This window comes from Nerophis ophidion, linkage group LG04 (genome assembly GCF_033978795.1).
Source record: "Nerophis ophidion isolate RoL-2023_Sa linkage group LG04, RoL_Noph_v1.0, whole genome shotgun sequence".
Taxonomy (NCBI): domain Eukaryota; kingdom Metazoa; phylum Chordata; class Actinopteri; order Syngnathiformes; family Syngnathidae; genus Nerophis; species Nerophis ophidion.
The window spans coordinates 43,259,059-43,275,790 of NC_084614.1; the positions used below are offsets into that span (position 1 = coordinate 43,259,059).

The window sequence follows — 16,732 nt, forward strand, 5'->3', positions numbered from 1 at the left end:
ATCCACATTTTTTTTAATGGGAGCCTCCAACAAAAAGTGCTATTCGGACCGAGAAAAAGACAATTTCCCCATTAATTTGAGCGAGGATGAAAGATTTGTCTTTGAGGATATTGATAGCGACGGACTAGAAAAAAAACAAAAAAAATGCGATTGCATTGGGACGGATTCCGATGTTTTTAGAGACATTTACTAGGTTAATTCTGGGAAATCCCTTATCTTTCTATTGTGTTGCTAGTGTTTTAGTGAGTTAACTAGTACCTGATTGTCGGAGGTGTGTCTCCACGGGTGTGTTGACGCCAGTGTCTCAGGGGAGTCTACGGCAGCTATGGACGGCACAAGCTATGCTTTTCTCCGGTAAGAAGCAACTTTTTACCACAATTTTCACATCGTAACCTGCCTGTTGACAAGTGGTCAGGATCCATGTTCGCTTGACCGCGCTCTGATCCATAATAAAGTTTCACCTCCAGGAATTTTAAACAAGGAATCACCGTGTGTTTGTGTGGCTAAAGGCTAAAGCTTCCCAACTCCATCTTTCTACTTTAACTTCTCCAATATTAATTGAACAAATTGCAAAAGATTCAGCAACACAGATGTCCAAAATACTGTGTAATTATGTGGCTAAAGCAGACGGCTTTCAGCTGTGTGTGTGTGTGTGTGCAGCGCTCATACTTCCTAAAAACGCGTGACATCCTGCGTACACGTCATCATTACACGACGTTTCCAAGATGAAACTCCCGGGAAATTTAAAATTGTAATTTAGTCAACTGAAAAGGCCGTATTGGCATGTGTTGCAATGTTAATATTTCATCATTGATATATAAACTATCAGACTGCGTGGTGGGTAGTAGTGGGTTTCAGTAGGCCTTTAAAAATGGCAGATTAATTCACTACTGCAGATTAGATTTTCCTTTAGGAATGAAGATGACGTGCAAGAAACCCACAATGATGCATGTCCTTAGCCATATTTAAACTAATGTATGTGAGTGCCAGGAAAAAGATCACATTTAGTTCGCAACTAACATTTTTTCCGATCAATTCAAAAAACTTCCAGAATGTATTAAAAAAAAGTGTTTTTACAACCTCTCCATGCTTACTCGCCGCGTGTTTACGTCAAATGTCAGCAGCCAAGAGGAGCTAAATTGTAACCTGTTTTTAAAATGTGTCATAAATAATGTATTTACCAAATAATATATTACGAGAATTGTGTTGAATCGAGAATCGATTTTTTTTACCACATGTATCGGAATCAAATTGATTTGTGAGTTATTGTGAGATTCACATCCTTACTGGCAAGAGCCTCTTGGAGCCTGGCTGAAAGCAACAGTCTAACAATACAAACACTAACGGACATGGCAGTTTCATTCTTCCTTCGATTAATTGGGGGTTTGCTTTTCTTTCGTTTGTTAGTTAGTCAGCAACATAGCTGAAAAACTTATTGGTGGATTTTGATGACACTTTCAGGAAGTGTCAGAAATGGGATAACGAACAAGTGATTACATTTTGGGATTGAGCAATCATTTTTATTCTTCCAGGATTGTTTTACAATTTGGAGATAGGACCTAGTACAGGTGAACACTCTGAGTGTTTTTCCGGTTATTAATAGAGGTTGGAATCTTTGGGGACCTCACGATTTGATTATGGTTACAATTCAGAAGCTACGATTCCATTAGAAATCGATTATTGATGCCTCTTTATTTATGTATATCGATTTTACATTTCTTTTCATTTCACTGAATAAGCAGACAAGTGGTCACCTTATCACAGGGCCAATACAGATAGACAGACAACATTCACACACGAGGGCCAATTTAGTGTTGCCAATCAACCTATCGCCAGGTGCATCTCTTTGGAGGTGGGAGGAAGCCGGAATAACCGGAAAGAACCAACGCAGTCATGGGGAGAACATGCAAACTCCACACAGAAAGACCCTGAGTCTGGGATCAAACCCAGGGCCCTTATATTGTGAGCCTCATGCACTACTTAGTATTGGTGTAATGGTATTGTAGATACCTCAGTATTTCGGTTTCAAAGTCTGCATAAAAATATCTAACAAAAACTTGGGGTGTAGTTTTTTCGGCGCCTAAGCGTTGGCAGAGTCTGAAATAAACTACATCTCCCAGAATCCTCTGTGCAGCACAGTTTAGTCTTTATTTAAAGGGACAATGCACGGAAACATCAAGTTCAAAGACAGATACAGTATGCTCTGTACCAGATTATAGCTAAATAGCTCATTTCCGTCTGCAGTCCCTGGCTACCTAAATTAAAAAGATACAACAATTATGCAATAAAATCATTACAATAAAATCATACCATATCACATAATCAAATTGAAAAAAGTCATAAAATGCCCTTTCATGGACACATACTTAATATACAATACAACCACATCTCATTTACATCATCACACAAAGACAATACATGCTCTTGTTCACATCTGTCATCATTTGTGAAACAACAAAAACAACAATGATTTTGACACACACACCTCACAATTTACAACAAAAATGCTGTCATGGATAAATATAATACACATTAATTTGATCTGTCAAACACAGTGCCCACCTCAGTACAGCTTTGATTGCTCCAAAGCCACTTTTTAACTTCAATTGTAAATGTAAAGTAAACTGTTAAACTTTTCAAATTTGTTGTGAGGTTGTTCCATATCTTTTATGGCTTTATATGAAAAGGCTGATTGTGCAAAAGTTGTTTTACATCTGGGTATGCTACACTGCCCCCTGGTGGAGGCTCTCGTGTTTCTGACCGACACAGCAGATGTAAACTGGACAAAGTGCTTAAGTGGCGCTGGTGCGGTGTTATTTAGGATTCGCTGGGCCATTCGTATTGATGCTAATCTTTGAATATTAGCTAAATTTAACAATCTATATTTTTGGAGAACTGAACAGTGATGATGGTGTTGTGGTTTTCGGTCAAGAATTTTGAGCGATTGTTTGTGCAAAGTTTCCAATGGCCTCAGAGTAATTTTGCTTGTCTGCGACCAACATGTTATACAATAATAAAAACGAGACATAATCATTGCATTAAAATAAGTTTGAGCTGCCTCCAGTGTTAACAAATTCCTGATACATTTGAACGTTTTTATGTTGTATTTAAGACTCTGGCACATCTGTTTGATATGTTTTTTAAAGCCAAGTGTTGGGTCTAAAATGACACCCAGGTAACGATATTCACTAACATTTCTTATTATCTCATTATTAACCCTTACATTTGGAAAGGATGACATTTTATATTTGTTTACAAAATACATTGTTGCCGTTTTCTTAATGTTTAATGTAAGACAAGAGTCATGTAGCCATCTTGCCACCTTCTCCATGGCTGCTGTAAGTTTTCTGGCAACCGTTTCAGCGTCTTTTCCCCCAAGTATAAATAACCGTGTCATCTGCATACATCTGGATATTTACATCCTCACATACAAATGGCAAGTCGTTTATGTACATGGAGAAAAGAAGACAGCCGATATTAGAGCCTTGTGGCAGGCCGATATGAGTTGCAGTGAAACTGGATGATGTGTTATCAATACGGACACATTGGGTCCGACCAGATAGATATGACATAATCCAGGCCGGAGTATATGTCGACAGTTTAAAAGTTGTTAATTTTGTAAGTAACGTGGGGTGATTGACTGTATCAAATGCCTTGCGGAGGTCTAAGAATATTGCTCCAACTACACCTCCATTGTCAAGGTTTTGTTTGATTGTTTCTAATAGAAGGCAACATGCAGTTTCGGTCGAGTGATTTGCCCGAAACCCAAACTGCATGGAATGTAGGAGGTCTTCATAGTCCAAATGTACTGTGAGTAGCTCAACGATCACTTTTTCTATTGCTTTAGCTATAACGGGGAGAAGGCTAATTGGTCTGTAGTTGTTGATGTCTTTTTTATTTCCTGCTTTATGGATTTGGATGATAAAGTGAACATTATTGCTTTAAACTGGATGTTTACATTGTCACTTTAAAAACACACAACTAAGTTTTATATATATATATATCTATATATATATATATATATATATATATATATATATATATATATACATACATATATATATGTATATATATATATATACATATAAATATATATATATATATATATATATATATATATATATATATATATATATATATATATATATATTTGCTTGAAAAGGTGAATATTCCTGCATAATAATGTGCACTTTAAAAATTATGTTTGTATTAAAAAATATCATTCGAACATTTTAGCATTATGTTTGTGTTCAATTACAGTGAGTGTGTTTACCCTTAACATTCATATCTTTTCATTTTACACACTAACTTATTTAGGTCTTTTTCTTTTGGATGTATACAGGGTTTCCTGCAGCGCTTTGTTGTTAAGGCGGCCGCCTTAAAAACAAAGAGCCATCCCCAAAACAAAGGTCTTAAAAAATAAAATACAATTTAAAAAAATAATATATATATTTTATTTTTGTCCTCTCTAGCTTCTCGGGCAAATCATATATTTGATGTAGATACCCATATCGACTGTTCAGATTTACTTCACAAAAGAGAGGTGTAGGATACTTCTCTTGTTGCCTTATTTGTATTTGACTTTATTAAATGTATTTATATTATCATTTGGTGCTAAGCTAAAGTCTTAACAAGCTGCTACGCTTCATACTGCCTCTGTCAGTATGTCTCTCCAGCACCCAGCATTGTCCCACCCACACAACCATCTGATTGGTTACATGCAGAGCGGTAACAGTCAATCAGCAGTGCGTATTCAGAGCGGTAACAGCCAATCAGCAGTGAGTATTTAGAGCACATGGAGTCAGTGCTTACTGCAGAGGCAGGCAGAGAGGAGAGACAAGAGATTGTGAGGGTTAGCAGAAAGGTGTTTAGCAGGTGAGCATAATGCAGCGTACTCTCCCCAAATAATAATAAGCACCTCCAAGTCAACTACTGGTAACATCACATTATGTTAAATAAAGAGTTTATGCTTCTAATAGTTGATATAATAATGTAAGTGCATCATAAAGTCTACATGAACTCCATGGTGCTCAGGGATGAATAGTCTCTTCTATTGCTATTGTACTATTGTTTCAGCTATAGTTACATTAATCATTAGTAATGTAGCAGCCAAGTTTCCCTGCTATCACATGTTGATAAAAATATAACTTTTACATAATAAAAATCAACTACATGCTTCCCAAATGCTGTATAAATTAAGCATGATGTGTTGAGCATAGGTCAGCATGTGGCCCCACTTTTAACTTTTTTTTTCAAACGCTTTTTGCAAACGCTTATTTAAAGTAAATCATTAATTTGACTTAGTCATTATTTTGTTTTAGTAAGTCAATATTTACTAAGTCAAAATAATGACATAATTAGTATCTCAGGTAACTAGGACTGTTTTGTGCTTTGTTTTTACTTTAGGTAAAAAATATCTAGACATATATCGTATATCGCCACCTAGCCCCTTCCCCGTCCGTTTGTTGAGAGACACCACCTTAACTAAGAAATATTCTGGGGGAAACACTGTATACCACAATAGTATCATATCATGGTCTTAATACAGTGACAATATTGTACCATGAAATTTGATACTGTTACATCCCTATTATTTAGTATTGGATCTGACCATCTCTTATACCAAGCACATGAGCATTGTAACATATCTGTATCATCTTTGACATTAATTAATAATATGTAAAAAAAAAAAAAAATCCACTTGGTCTGTGGTATAGCCTGCTACAAGAATTTGACTTTAATCACCAATGGGTTCCTTTGAGGTAAAAATGCTTAAAGATCAAACACGCGAAGACAGTTTTACCTTTTCATCAACAAACTAGCAGAAATCCATGTACAGACTATTATGAGCTTGCTATAGGTTTCAGTATGGTAAACTTGGCCTCAGAGGACCAATGCAAAACATCACCAAAAACAACAACAATAACACAATGTCTATCAAAAGCATTTACCCTCCACCCAAAACAAAATGACATTAACTCTTGTATATTGAGTTTGTTAAATGCCCCACATAAAGTGAATTTTCCCCCAAGGGCTGCGAAACAATCACATGGGCGAGTGTTCCATTTAAGTGATTTGAATGATTGGAGTGCCACAGTGCTTCCTATCAGCCGGAGAACTGGGTCAATACAGTGAGACTAAGTGACACGGCTGGCGGCCTGTGTGCCCGTGGGAAGACCGGCAGAGGAAACGGAGCGAGACCTCGCTGTCGTTGGGTCAGAGTGACTCAAAAAACACAGACGTACACAAGGCCTCCTGGCTGCTAAGTTCTGCACAAGCTACAATAAGTTCTGTTGGCCGCGAAAACACAACCATCCCAATGCAAAGTTTAAAAATGTACAGGATTTTGCAATAGATCAACTCCACAATCATACAAACCAATGTGTACATTTTGTGAATAGATATAATCAACACATATGTAAGATTTGGAAGGACTTCAGGTAAACTCCATTCACAACTTCCGTCATCTGTAAACACAAAAGTCTACAATCTCCATCTACTGTAATCATTTTCTCCAGAAAGTTTGTCATTTGGGTTATTCCACGGAATCGATGCCATTGTCATACCCAGAAAATAAAAGATATAAACTCAATATCAAAACACAATAAACATTCTTATTAGGCACACTATTGTTGTTACATTTTTAATAAAAATAACATTTTTAACTACCTGGAACTCTAGAAAATTAAGATTTTTGACAGTCCCCATTCCTAATTTCTTTTTTTTTTTTACAATGATATATTATATTGATAAACTTGAGAAACAGCATATTCACATTACAACTACACTTCAAGATTTTTTTAAATTAAAAAACTATTTTGTTACTATTCACATTTGAGTCATTTCCCTGACATTTTACTCAGTCCTGTTACCCTAACACACTACCCCCTCTCACAGAAGTTGCATGTTGCACATCCCCTGTAGGCTATGGGAAGGCCAAAAGTTAGTTCACTCATTAATTGTGTTATACATTTCAACTATGACTAGGGGGTAAAATCTCAGAACAGTCCATTCCTGATACCTAAATTAATGTTGGTGTTATTTGTTTGTTCTTAAAATCTGGTTTTGGTTTAATCATTTGAATGTGCTTAGAGTCAACATGCCATTTGCATGAATACTACGTAGCCGTACTACATATCTTTTAGGGATATTATAAATATCCCAGTATTGCGGTTTCAAAGTCTTCACAATATTGCCGGAGAATGTAGTTTTTTATCCGCTGCTAAAGAGTTGGCCGTGTCTGAAAATAAACTACATCTCCCACAATCCTCTGAGCAGCGCAGGATCAGCAAGGACCAGCAAGGACAGCGAGGTGAAGTGTGTTCTTGATTTTTGGACATTTCCTAAAAATTTCATCAAAATCTGTCCATAAATGTTTGCGTTATGTTGCCAACCAACACACAAACAAACTCTGGCAAATGCATAACCCATTTGGCAAAGCTAAGAAAGTCTGCCTTGTGCAAAGCAAAGTGCGCCACTGTCGTCTCAAGCGTTTTCAAGGGGTGGAGCCTATCCAGCTCGGGCGGAAGGCAGTGTACACCCTGGACAAGTTGCCACATCATTAAACTGTCACCCAGGAAATATATTTGAAGCCAGCAAAGGTAAACATCAATTTGTGAGGTATTTACATTATAAAAATGTAAAATTTTAGTTAACCTTTCTAGCATGATCAAGATACAAACAAAATGTCCACTGGAGAGGACACTGCTTTGCAGAAAATAAATGTTGCGCATTATTGTTGTACATGTTTCCATTGTCACTTTAAAGACCCTCAACTGTAAGTTTTTTTTTAATACTTGTTTGAAACAGTAGTTCTCCCTGCACTATTCTTTGCACTTCAAAATACTTGTTTGTAGTAATGAACATGATTAGAACATTTGACAACTAATGTTCAATTACAGTAGGTGACTTTATCCTAAACGTCCCTGCCACTTCATTTTACACAATATGGCATTTTCGGACATATACAACTTTATTATCGTACCGTGGCCTTAATACCGTGATAATATTGTACCGTCTGATTTTAATACTGTTTCATCCCTAATATATGTGCTAATTTGATGAAAAACTCACTCCTGTTACTTTACCGTGAACTGATTAACGAGGACCCCAACTTAAACAAGTTTAAAAACGTATTCGGGTGTTACCATTTAGTGGTCAATTGTACGGAATATGTACTGTACTGTGTAATCTACTAATAAAAGTTTCAATCAATCAATTTCAATCCTGCTAAACGAGTCATCTTTAGCTGAGGAACATTGTCAGTTATGGCTGTGGTTCTCAACCTTTTTTCAGTGATGTGCCCCCTGTGAACATTTTTTTTTAATTAAAGTACCCCCTAATCAGAGCAAAGCATTTTTGGTTGAAATAAAGGGATAAAGAAGTAAAATACAGCACTATGTCATCAGTTTCTGATTTATTAAATTGTATAACAGTGCAAAATATTGCTCATTTGTAGTGGTCTTTCTTGAACTATTTGAAAAAAGGTATATAAAAATAACTAAAAACTTGTTGAAAAATAAACAAGTGATTCAATTATAAATAAAGATTTCTACACTTAGAAGTAATCATCAACTTAAAGTGCCCTCTTTGGGGATTGTAATAGAGATCCATCTGGATTCATGAACTTAATTCTAGAAATTTCTTCACGAAAAAAGAAATCTTTAACATCAATATTTATGGAACATGTCCACAAAAAAATCTAGCTGTCAACACTGAATATTGCATTGTTGCATTTCTTTTCACAGTTTCTGAACTTACATTCATATTTTGTTGAAGTATTATTCAATAAATATTTTTATGAAGGATTTTAGAAATATTGCTATTTTTAGAATATTTTTAAAAAATCTCATGTACCCCTTGGCATACCTTCAAGTACCCCCAGCGGTACACGTACCCCCGTTTGAGAACCACTGAGTTATGGAATAAAAAGTGCCTAAAAGAGGCCTATACACTTTTTTGAGTACTTTAATGTGTGAAATATCAAATTTAGTGTTCAAAATGGGACAGAAAAAGAAAATGGCATTGATCCAGTGGAATGACCTAATAAGTCAGACTCAAGGCTTACTTTTGATTAGCTTTGTTTTTTGTGTATTGACAAGCTAAACAACCACTGTAGAGTCGCAAGATCAAACGAGACTTCAGAGGTTTCTCTCAGACAGCTGTTGGAGGAAACGTGACTTACTTTCAGCGTTGATTGACATTGTGTCCTTCTCCCAGGACACAACAGTGATGTAAGCCTCCACTGAGGCAGGTATAATGCACTTGAAGACCGCCACATTGCCTCTCATGGCTTTTTGGTCCTCCACCCGAACAGTGTAGGGTTCTCGTAGGACTGATAGGGGAGAAACAAATGTTTTTAAAAAATTGCTGCATTCTTCTTCATCATGCAAATGTGTTTGCTGAACTGTGAAATTACAGCAAATTGGAGGAAATATATCTATTATCTCAGCATCCGCCGTCTTATAGCTTTTTCACATTTTCTTGTGTCATTTCTGGGAGGGTAACATGCATGGACATTTTGAATATGGCGGTCGAACAGGCATATTTGCAGCGGATTGCCTCTAGGTAATGATGTGATTGTCCTTGCCGGAAAAGTAAGCATGCCTAAAAGAAAGTGCTCAAAAGTAAGGCTTCACTTTTCAAAATATGCCAGCTCGATGCTATTTTACATTGGATATGCCGTATGCATGCCACTGATGAGCGTTAACGATTTTACATGGCAATTTGAACACCTCCAAATTTGGCAAACAAAAATACAACTAAAATGCACTTTACTGGAGTGTAATAGATATAATACATACAGTATAAACTCTTTTTAGACTTAAAAAAATTACAAGGCTGGCACTTTCAACTTAATGGTAGAGACAATAACCGTATTTTTCGGACTATAAGTCGTAGTTTTTTTCATAGTTTGGCCAGGGGTGCGACTTATACTCATGAGCGACTTATGTGTGAAATTATTAACACGTTACCGTAAAATATCAAATAATATTATTTATCTCATTCACGTAAGAGACTAGACGGTTCAGATTTCATGGGATTTAGCAATTAGGAGTGACAGATTGTTTGGTAAACGTATAGCATGTTCTATATGTTATAGTTATTTGAATGACTCTTACCATAATATGTTACGTTAACATACCAGCCACCTTCTCAGTTGATTATTTATGCGTCATATAACGTAGACTTATTCAGCCTGTAGTTCAATATTCTTTATTTAAAATGTTTCTTATTATTTTTAAATTGCTTTTCAAATGTCTATTCTTGGTGTTGGGTTTTATCAAATAAATCCTCCCCAAAAATGCGACTTATACTGCAGTGCGATTTATATATGTTTTTTTCCTTTATTACCGTATTTCCTTGAATAGCCGCCGGGCATGTAATATGAGCCTGCCTTGAATTAAAGGCGGGTAAAACTCGCCCCCAAATTTATTAGCGCATGATTACTTTTACCGCCGGGCCAAATTCGTGACATCACGAGTGACGCTTCCCCTGCCGTCATTTTCAAAATGGCAGAGGAGTTATTTTTTGCTTTTACTCTGTGTAAACCAGGGCTCTTGTTCCACAGCCATACAGAACACACTAATGGTTGTGATATAAAACAATTTTAACACTCATACTAATATGCGCCACACTCTGTGAACCCTAACCAAACAAGAATAACACATTTCTGGAGAACATTGGCTCTGTAACACATTATAAACGCAACATAAGAATTACCCAGAGTTCCAATGCATCCATGACTCTTGGCTGTATTATACAGCCGCTAGCACCAACGCCCCCCCCCCCCCCCCTCTCCGTGCGTTGGTTGAGGTGGGCGGGGTTGGGGTCGCGTGTATAATATAGCCAAGAGTCATGGATGCATTGGAATTCTGGGTAATTCTTATGTTGCGTTTATAATGTGTTACAGAGCCAATGTTCTCCAGAAATGTGTTTGGTGTGGGTTCACAGAGTGTGTCTCATATTAGTAAGAGTTTTAAAGTTGTTTATATCACAACCATCAGTGTAAACAGTATGGGTGTTGACCAAGTATGCATTGCAATCTCTTATGAGAAGCAGCGAAATGCATTCATCCTACCGGCACGCAGATAGCATGGTGTAAAGGTGGGCGCGATGACATGTTGTAGAGCAGAGGTCCCCAACCACCGGGTTGCGGCCGCAGAAGAATTTTTTATATATATTTTTTTTTTATCACACTCATTTTTTACTGCATGCCATTGGTAAGCGCAGGGGTAAGAAGAGGTTTTAAAATTATTAGCGCCTGCTTACTTTTACCACATGCCTTGATTAAGCGCAGGAGCAAGAAGAGGTTTTAAATTAATTAGCGCCCCGGCGGCTATTCAAGGAAATACGGTATGCATTTTCGGCAGGTGCGACTTATACTCCGAAAAGTGCGGTACTACGTACAGTACAAACCATTTTTAGACGTCAACAAATGACAAGACTGACACCTTCCACTTAATGGTAGAGACGACTACCGAGGGCTCTACCGAGGATGTTGTTGTGGTTTGTGCAGCCCTTTGAGACACTTATTATTTAGGGCTATACAAATAAACATTGATTGATTGATTGATTGATTGATTGATTGATTGATTGATTGATTGATTGATTGATTGATTGATTGAACTACAGCAACACAACTAGGACAAACTGAAATAAATGCATATCTGCAAATGAGACTCAGAAGTGAAAGAAAATAAGATATTACAACAAGACAACACACAGTTAAATGTTACATAACATTTCAGTTCAGTTCAGTTCAGCTTCAGTTTATTTCGAGCATGCATACGATACAATGTAATGCATCACATATTTCCAGTTGTTTCATTACAGCATGTTTGAAAAGGAGTAGGAAGAATCTCAACTTATTGAATCCTACCCCTTTTCATACCATAACAATGTTATCCCATTTCCTTGTTCATTGTAACAGAACAGTGAATCGATGAATAATAAATACATAATATACCATAGTAAGTAAACACATACTGAATACATAAATAATGTTTATCTCGGGAAAAAAATGGGTTCAAGTTGTTCTTCATAATCCTTGTTATGTGTACTTTATGAACACCTGTAGTTTGAACAGTCTTTCAAATTGAATCATATTGGTGCTTTGTTTGATTTCTTTGGTGCTTTTTCAAAATTTTTTGGGTTAATCCATTCCATAATGTAATTCCACACACTGATATGCTAAAGGTTTTAAGTGTTTTACGAGCATACAAATGTTTTAAAATAACATGTTTACCAAATTAAAGGCCTACTGAAATGAGATTTTCTTATTTAAACGGGAATAGCAGGTCCATTCAATGTGTCATACTTGATTATTTCGCGATATTGCCATATTTTTGCTGAAAGGATTTAGTACGGAGCATCCACGATAAAGTTCGCAACTTTTGGTCGCTAATAGAAAAACCCTGCCTTTACCGTCACGAGTTGCAGGGCTCCACACATATTCAAATTTTTTTTATTGGGAGCCACCAGCAGTAAGAGCTATTCGGACCGAGAAAACATCAATTTCCCCATTAATTTGAGCGAGGATGAAAGATTCGTGTTTGAGGATATTCATAGCGAAGGACTACAAAAAAAAAGAAAAAAAAATTAAGTTAAAAAAAAGGCGATTGCATTGGGAGGGATTCAGATGTTTTTGGACACATTTACTAGGATAATTCTGGGAAATCCCTTATCTTTCTATTGTGTAGCTAGTGTTTTAGTGAGTTTAATAGTACCTGATAGTCAGAGGGGTGTGTCCACGGGTGTCTTGAGGTGTGTCTAAGGGAAGTCGACGGCAGCTGTATGGACGGCGCAAGCTCAGCTGATCTCCGGCAAGAGGCGACTTTTTACCACAATTTTCTCATCGAAAACTGCTGGTTGACATTTGGTCGGGATCCATGTTCGCTTGACCGCTCTGATCCATAGTAAAGTTTCACCTCCGGGAATTTTAAACAAGGAATCACCGTGTGTTTGTGTGGCTAAAGGTTAAAGCTTCCCAACTCCATCTTTCTACTTTGATTTCTCCAATAATAATTGAACAAATTGCAAAAGATTCAGCAACACAGATGTCCAAAATACTGTGTAATTATGCGGTTAAAGCAGACGACTTTTAGCCGCGAGTCTTGCAGCGCTAATATTTCCTTACAGTCCGTGACGTCACGTGCATGCGTTATCATTCCACGACGTTTTCAACAATAAATTCCACGGGAAATTTAAAATTGCAATTTAGTAAACTAAACCGGCCGTATTGGCATGTGTTGCAATGTTAATATTTTATCATTGATATATAAACTATCAGACTGTGTGGTGGGTGGTAGTGGGTTTCAGTAGGCCTTTAACAATCATTACCACATGAACCCACATCGCAGTCCAAATGTAAAAGATACCCTAGTTATCCCTAGTCATACTTTTAGTTTATGATATACATCCCAACACAACACTTTGCATCCCTTATAGATATTTATCAATAATAGAATAAAGTTCATTAGAAAGTTATGGAACAATTACAAACATTAATGTTGAAGATGTTGAACGTTCCAATAAAACTGTAGTGGGAATAAATATGTATGTCATATTTTAAAGGTTTTGTATTGTATATGTTACCAAAAGGTAACTAATTATTACTATTACTCCTACTATTAAGTGTGACCATAAAATATGTCGTCAACTCGGAATTACACACACATAAAACAAGGTTTTTATTAGATCTCACCATTTGTACTGTAGGGTCGTTCAACACCTGATATGCCACAGTTACTAAAGTTTAAGTATGGAGGTACTGACCAGCCTTAATGTGGACATCCTGGCTCCTGATTCTCCCTGAGGGGTTCTCCGCTGTGCAATAGTAGGTGCTGTCGTGGATGAGTTTGCTGAAGCTGGAAGGAGGGATGTGGAAGATCTGGAGGGTGCCATTGGAGTGCACATGGCGAATCCCTGGCACATCATAGATCTCCTCACCGGTGGCCAGGTACCAGCGCAGTGAGACAGGTGGCACGCCTGCGGCGGGGCAGGGCACCGACGTCCCTGTGGTGCTGGCAAACACTACCTCTTGCACAGATGCATTGACAAAATACAAGCTGGAACGTAGATCTTCACAGAGAACTGCAAGACAAAATTAAGAAGCAATATGTCAGAAAGCCTTCAGGAACATTTTGAAACTGTCGTCCTTCAGCAGTGTTCACTTTTCTTCATTTTCTTGTCTCTGTGCATACTTGTGAGTTCATGGAGATAAAGAAGATAAAGAGCAAAACACCTTTACATTTCAGAAAACAAATTAAAATTACAAAAACCAAGAGACAATAAAACTTACAATTACACTAACCAAAATAACAAGAGGCAATGCAACTTACAATTACACAAATACAGTTCACTTCTCTTTCTTCCCCTCCATTTTTCTGCTTTATTTTGTATTTCAAGTTATCATTACAAGTATGTATTGTTGCATTTGAGACAATTGTATTGTTGACAACAGAGGTAATAATTTGTATAATTCATTATCAATAGTGCTATTGATATTTGTATTACTCCATTTGTAGTGTAATAATGTTCATTGTCATTTCTGCGTTATTAATATTTACTTCACTAACTGCTTCTTCGTTATCACTTTTTGTATCATAAGTGTACATATCTTATTTGCTCATACTGTTTTGTTGTTGTTGTTGTTGTCTCTCTGTCTTATCCCCCTCTTGTCCCCGCAATTTCCCCCTCTGTCTTCCTTGTTTCCCTCTTTCTTTCTCCTCCTGCTCCCGTCCGGCGGCACCAAACAATAAAATAAATCCTTTTAATAAAGTCAGATACAAATAAGGCAACAAGAGAAGTATCCCTCACTTATCTTTTATAAAGTAAATCTGTACAGCAAATATGGGCATCTACATCAACAGTATTATTTGTTTGAATAGCTGGAAAGGACAAAAAAAATAAAAAACTATTCCACAAACTAAAATAAAAAAAGGGAACACAACTTAGAGTTACCCAAACTGGAACAACAAAAGTTATGTTATATAATCAATCATTCTAATGACATCAAATCAGTGTGGATGAACACATACTTGTATGTGTCACATATGAACACATTTGTTTGAGCAGATAGTGATCATTTTTATTTTCTTATTTGACACGGGCAGTTTATATTTGCTACTGAAATCATCCGTATTATTCTGCCAGCACACAGGTTATATCTAGAACAACAACTTTTAAACAAAGTATGTGTCATGAGATCTGGCAGATTCGCTGCTACTGTCTGTCTTATTTTTGTTGCCATGGGGCAATGATATTAATTTTCTCCTGACTACTTAAGCTCTCCCGTCACCTTCATTTGGCGCCAATATAATCCGGATGATGCACCCTTCCAGTGGTGTTTATATCCTCTGCTTTGGCTCCACTCACGCTTCTCAATTCCTGTGGCAGTCTTATCTGTTAACGCTCCACACATTTTGTGTGCAATTTCTGTTTCTGCACACCTTATTTGAGCACCCTTAGATATTTTCTCTGACTCCTTTTTTGAATGTGCTTTTTGTTATTATTATTATTATTATCTATTTTTTGCTTTGCGTTGGGGTCCTGCTGTGGCTAAGCCGATCGTGACAGTATGTGTCCCCGCTGTAGTGGTAATGACGAGACCTGTCAACAGGTTTGATAACGGCTTCGGCACACTACACCAACAGTTTCTTACTATTCCATCTTATTTCCATGCATCGCAACAGGCATTGTAATCGTGGTGATATATTTATTGTGTGTATTGAATAGTTTGGCACTACTGTAGTTGAGTGAGTGAAGCAGAATGAGGAAATGACGACTGCGGACATGATTAGTTGACTAAACTGTCAAGCTGTGATTTTGGACAATCCCTTTTTTCGGTTTCTGTAACTAAGTTGTTTCGCCTTTTGGTATTTTGGTTTATAAAATGTAAGGTTATTTTGTCTTTTTTAGTCATTTTTTGTTTTGGTTTGTGTCATTCTAAGTTGTTTATCTTTTTCATTTTGTTTTCTGCAATAGTAAATTGTTTTGTCTTTTGGTTTGGTTTGTAAAATTTTAAGTTGTTGTCTTTTTTTATTCTTTTGTTTTGGTTTGTGGGATTTTAAGTTGTTTGGTCTTTTTACTTTTGTTTCCTGTAATTGAAATTTGCTTCAAACAAATATAATCACGTTTCATCAAACATACATTAACACATGGCACACTGACAAAGCTTAACCTATTAATACCATAACAATCTACAAGGTTAATATCATAGGCTTCTCTTTCTTCCCCTCCATGTATCTGCTTTCTTTTGTATTTCAAGTTAACATTACATATATGTGTTGTTGCATTTGAAACAATTGTTTTGTTGATAATAGAGGTAATTATTAAATTTTATGAATAGTGCTATTTCTATTGGTATTTTTATTGCTCCATTATTAGTGCAATAATGCTCATTGCCATTTCTGTGTTATTAATATTTATTTCACTAACTACTTCTTTGCTATCACTTTTACAATCATATATGTACATATCATATTTGCTAATGTTGTTGTTGTTATTGTTATTTTTGTTGTTGTCTCTCTGTCTTGTCCTGCTCTAGTCCCCGCAATGTCCCCCTTCGTCTTCCTTTTTTTCCTCTTGCTATCCCCTCTTGCTGCGGCCAGGCTGCACCAAATAATAATATAAATCCATTTAATTAAGTCAAATACAAATAAGGCAACAAGAGAAGTATCCCACATTTTTTTTATGAACGTAAATTTGTACAGCTGATAAGAGCATCTAC

The 16,732-nt window shown here is 36.6% G+C and overlaps 1 protein-coding gene across 2 annotated transcripts in view; it reads right to left on the minus strand.

Moving 5' to 3' along the window:
* The window catches only part of dscama (Down syndrome cell adhesion molecule a), a 349,961-nt gene that overhangs the window by 277,862 nt on the left and 55,367 nt on the right, over positions 1-16,732 (minus strand). For both annotated transcript variants that reach the window (XM_061898103.1, XM_061898104.1), the window contains exons 2-3: positions 13,777-14,094; positions 9,185-9,334 (exon numbers count right to left, since the gene is read on the minus strand). In XM_061898103.1, the coding sequence (XP_061754087.1) occupies positions 9,185-9,334; positions 13,777-14,094 (468 nt within the window). The remainder of the gene's footprint in view (positions 1-9,184; positions 9,335-13,776; positions 14,095-16,732) is intronic.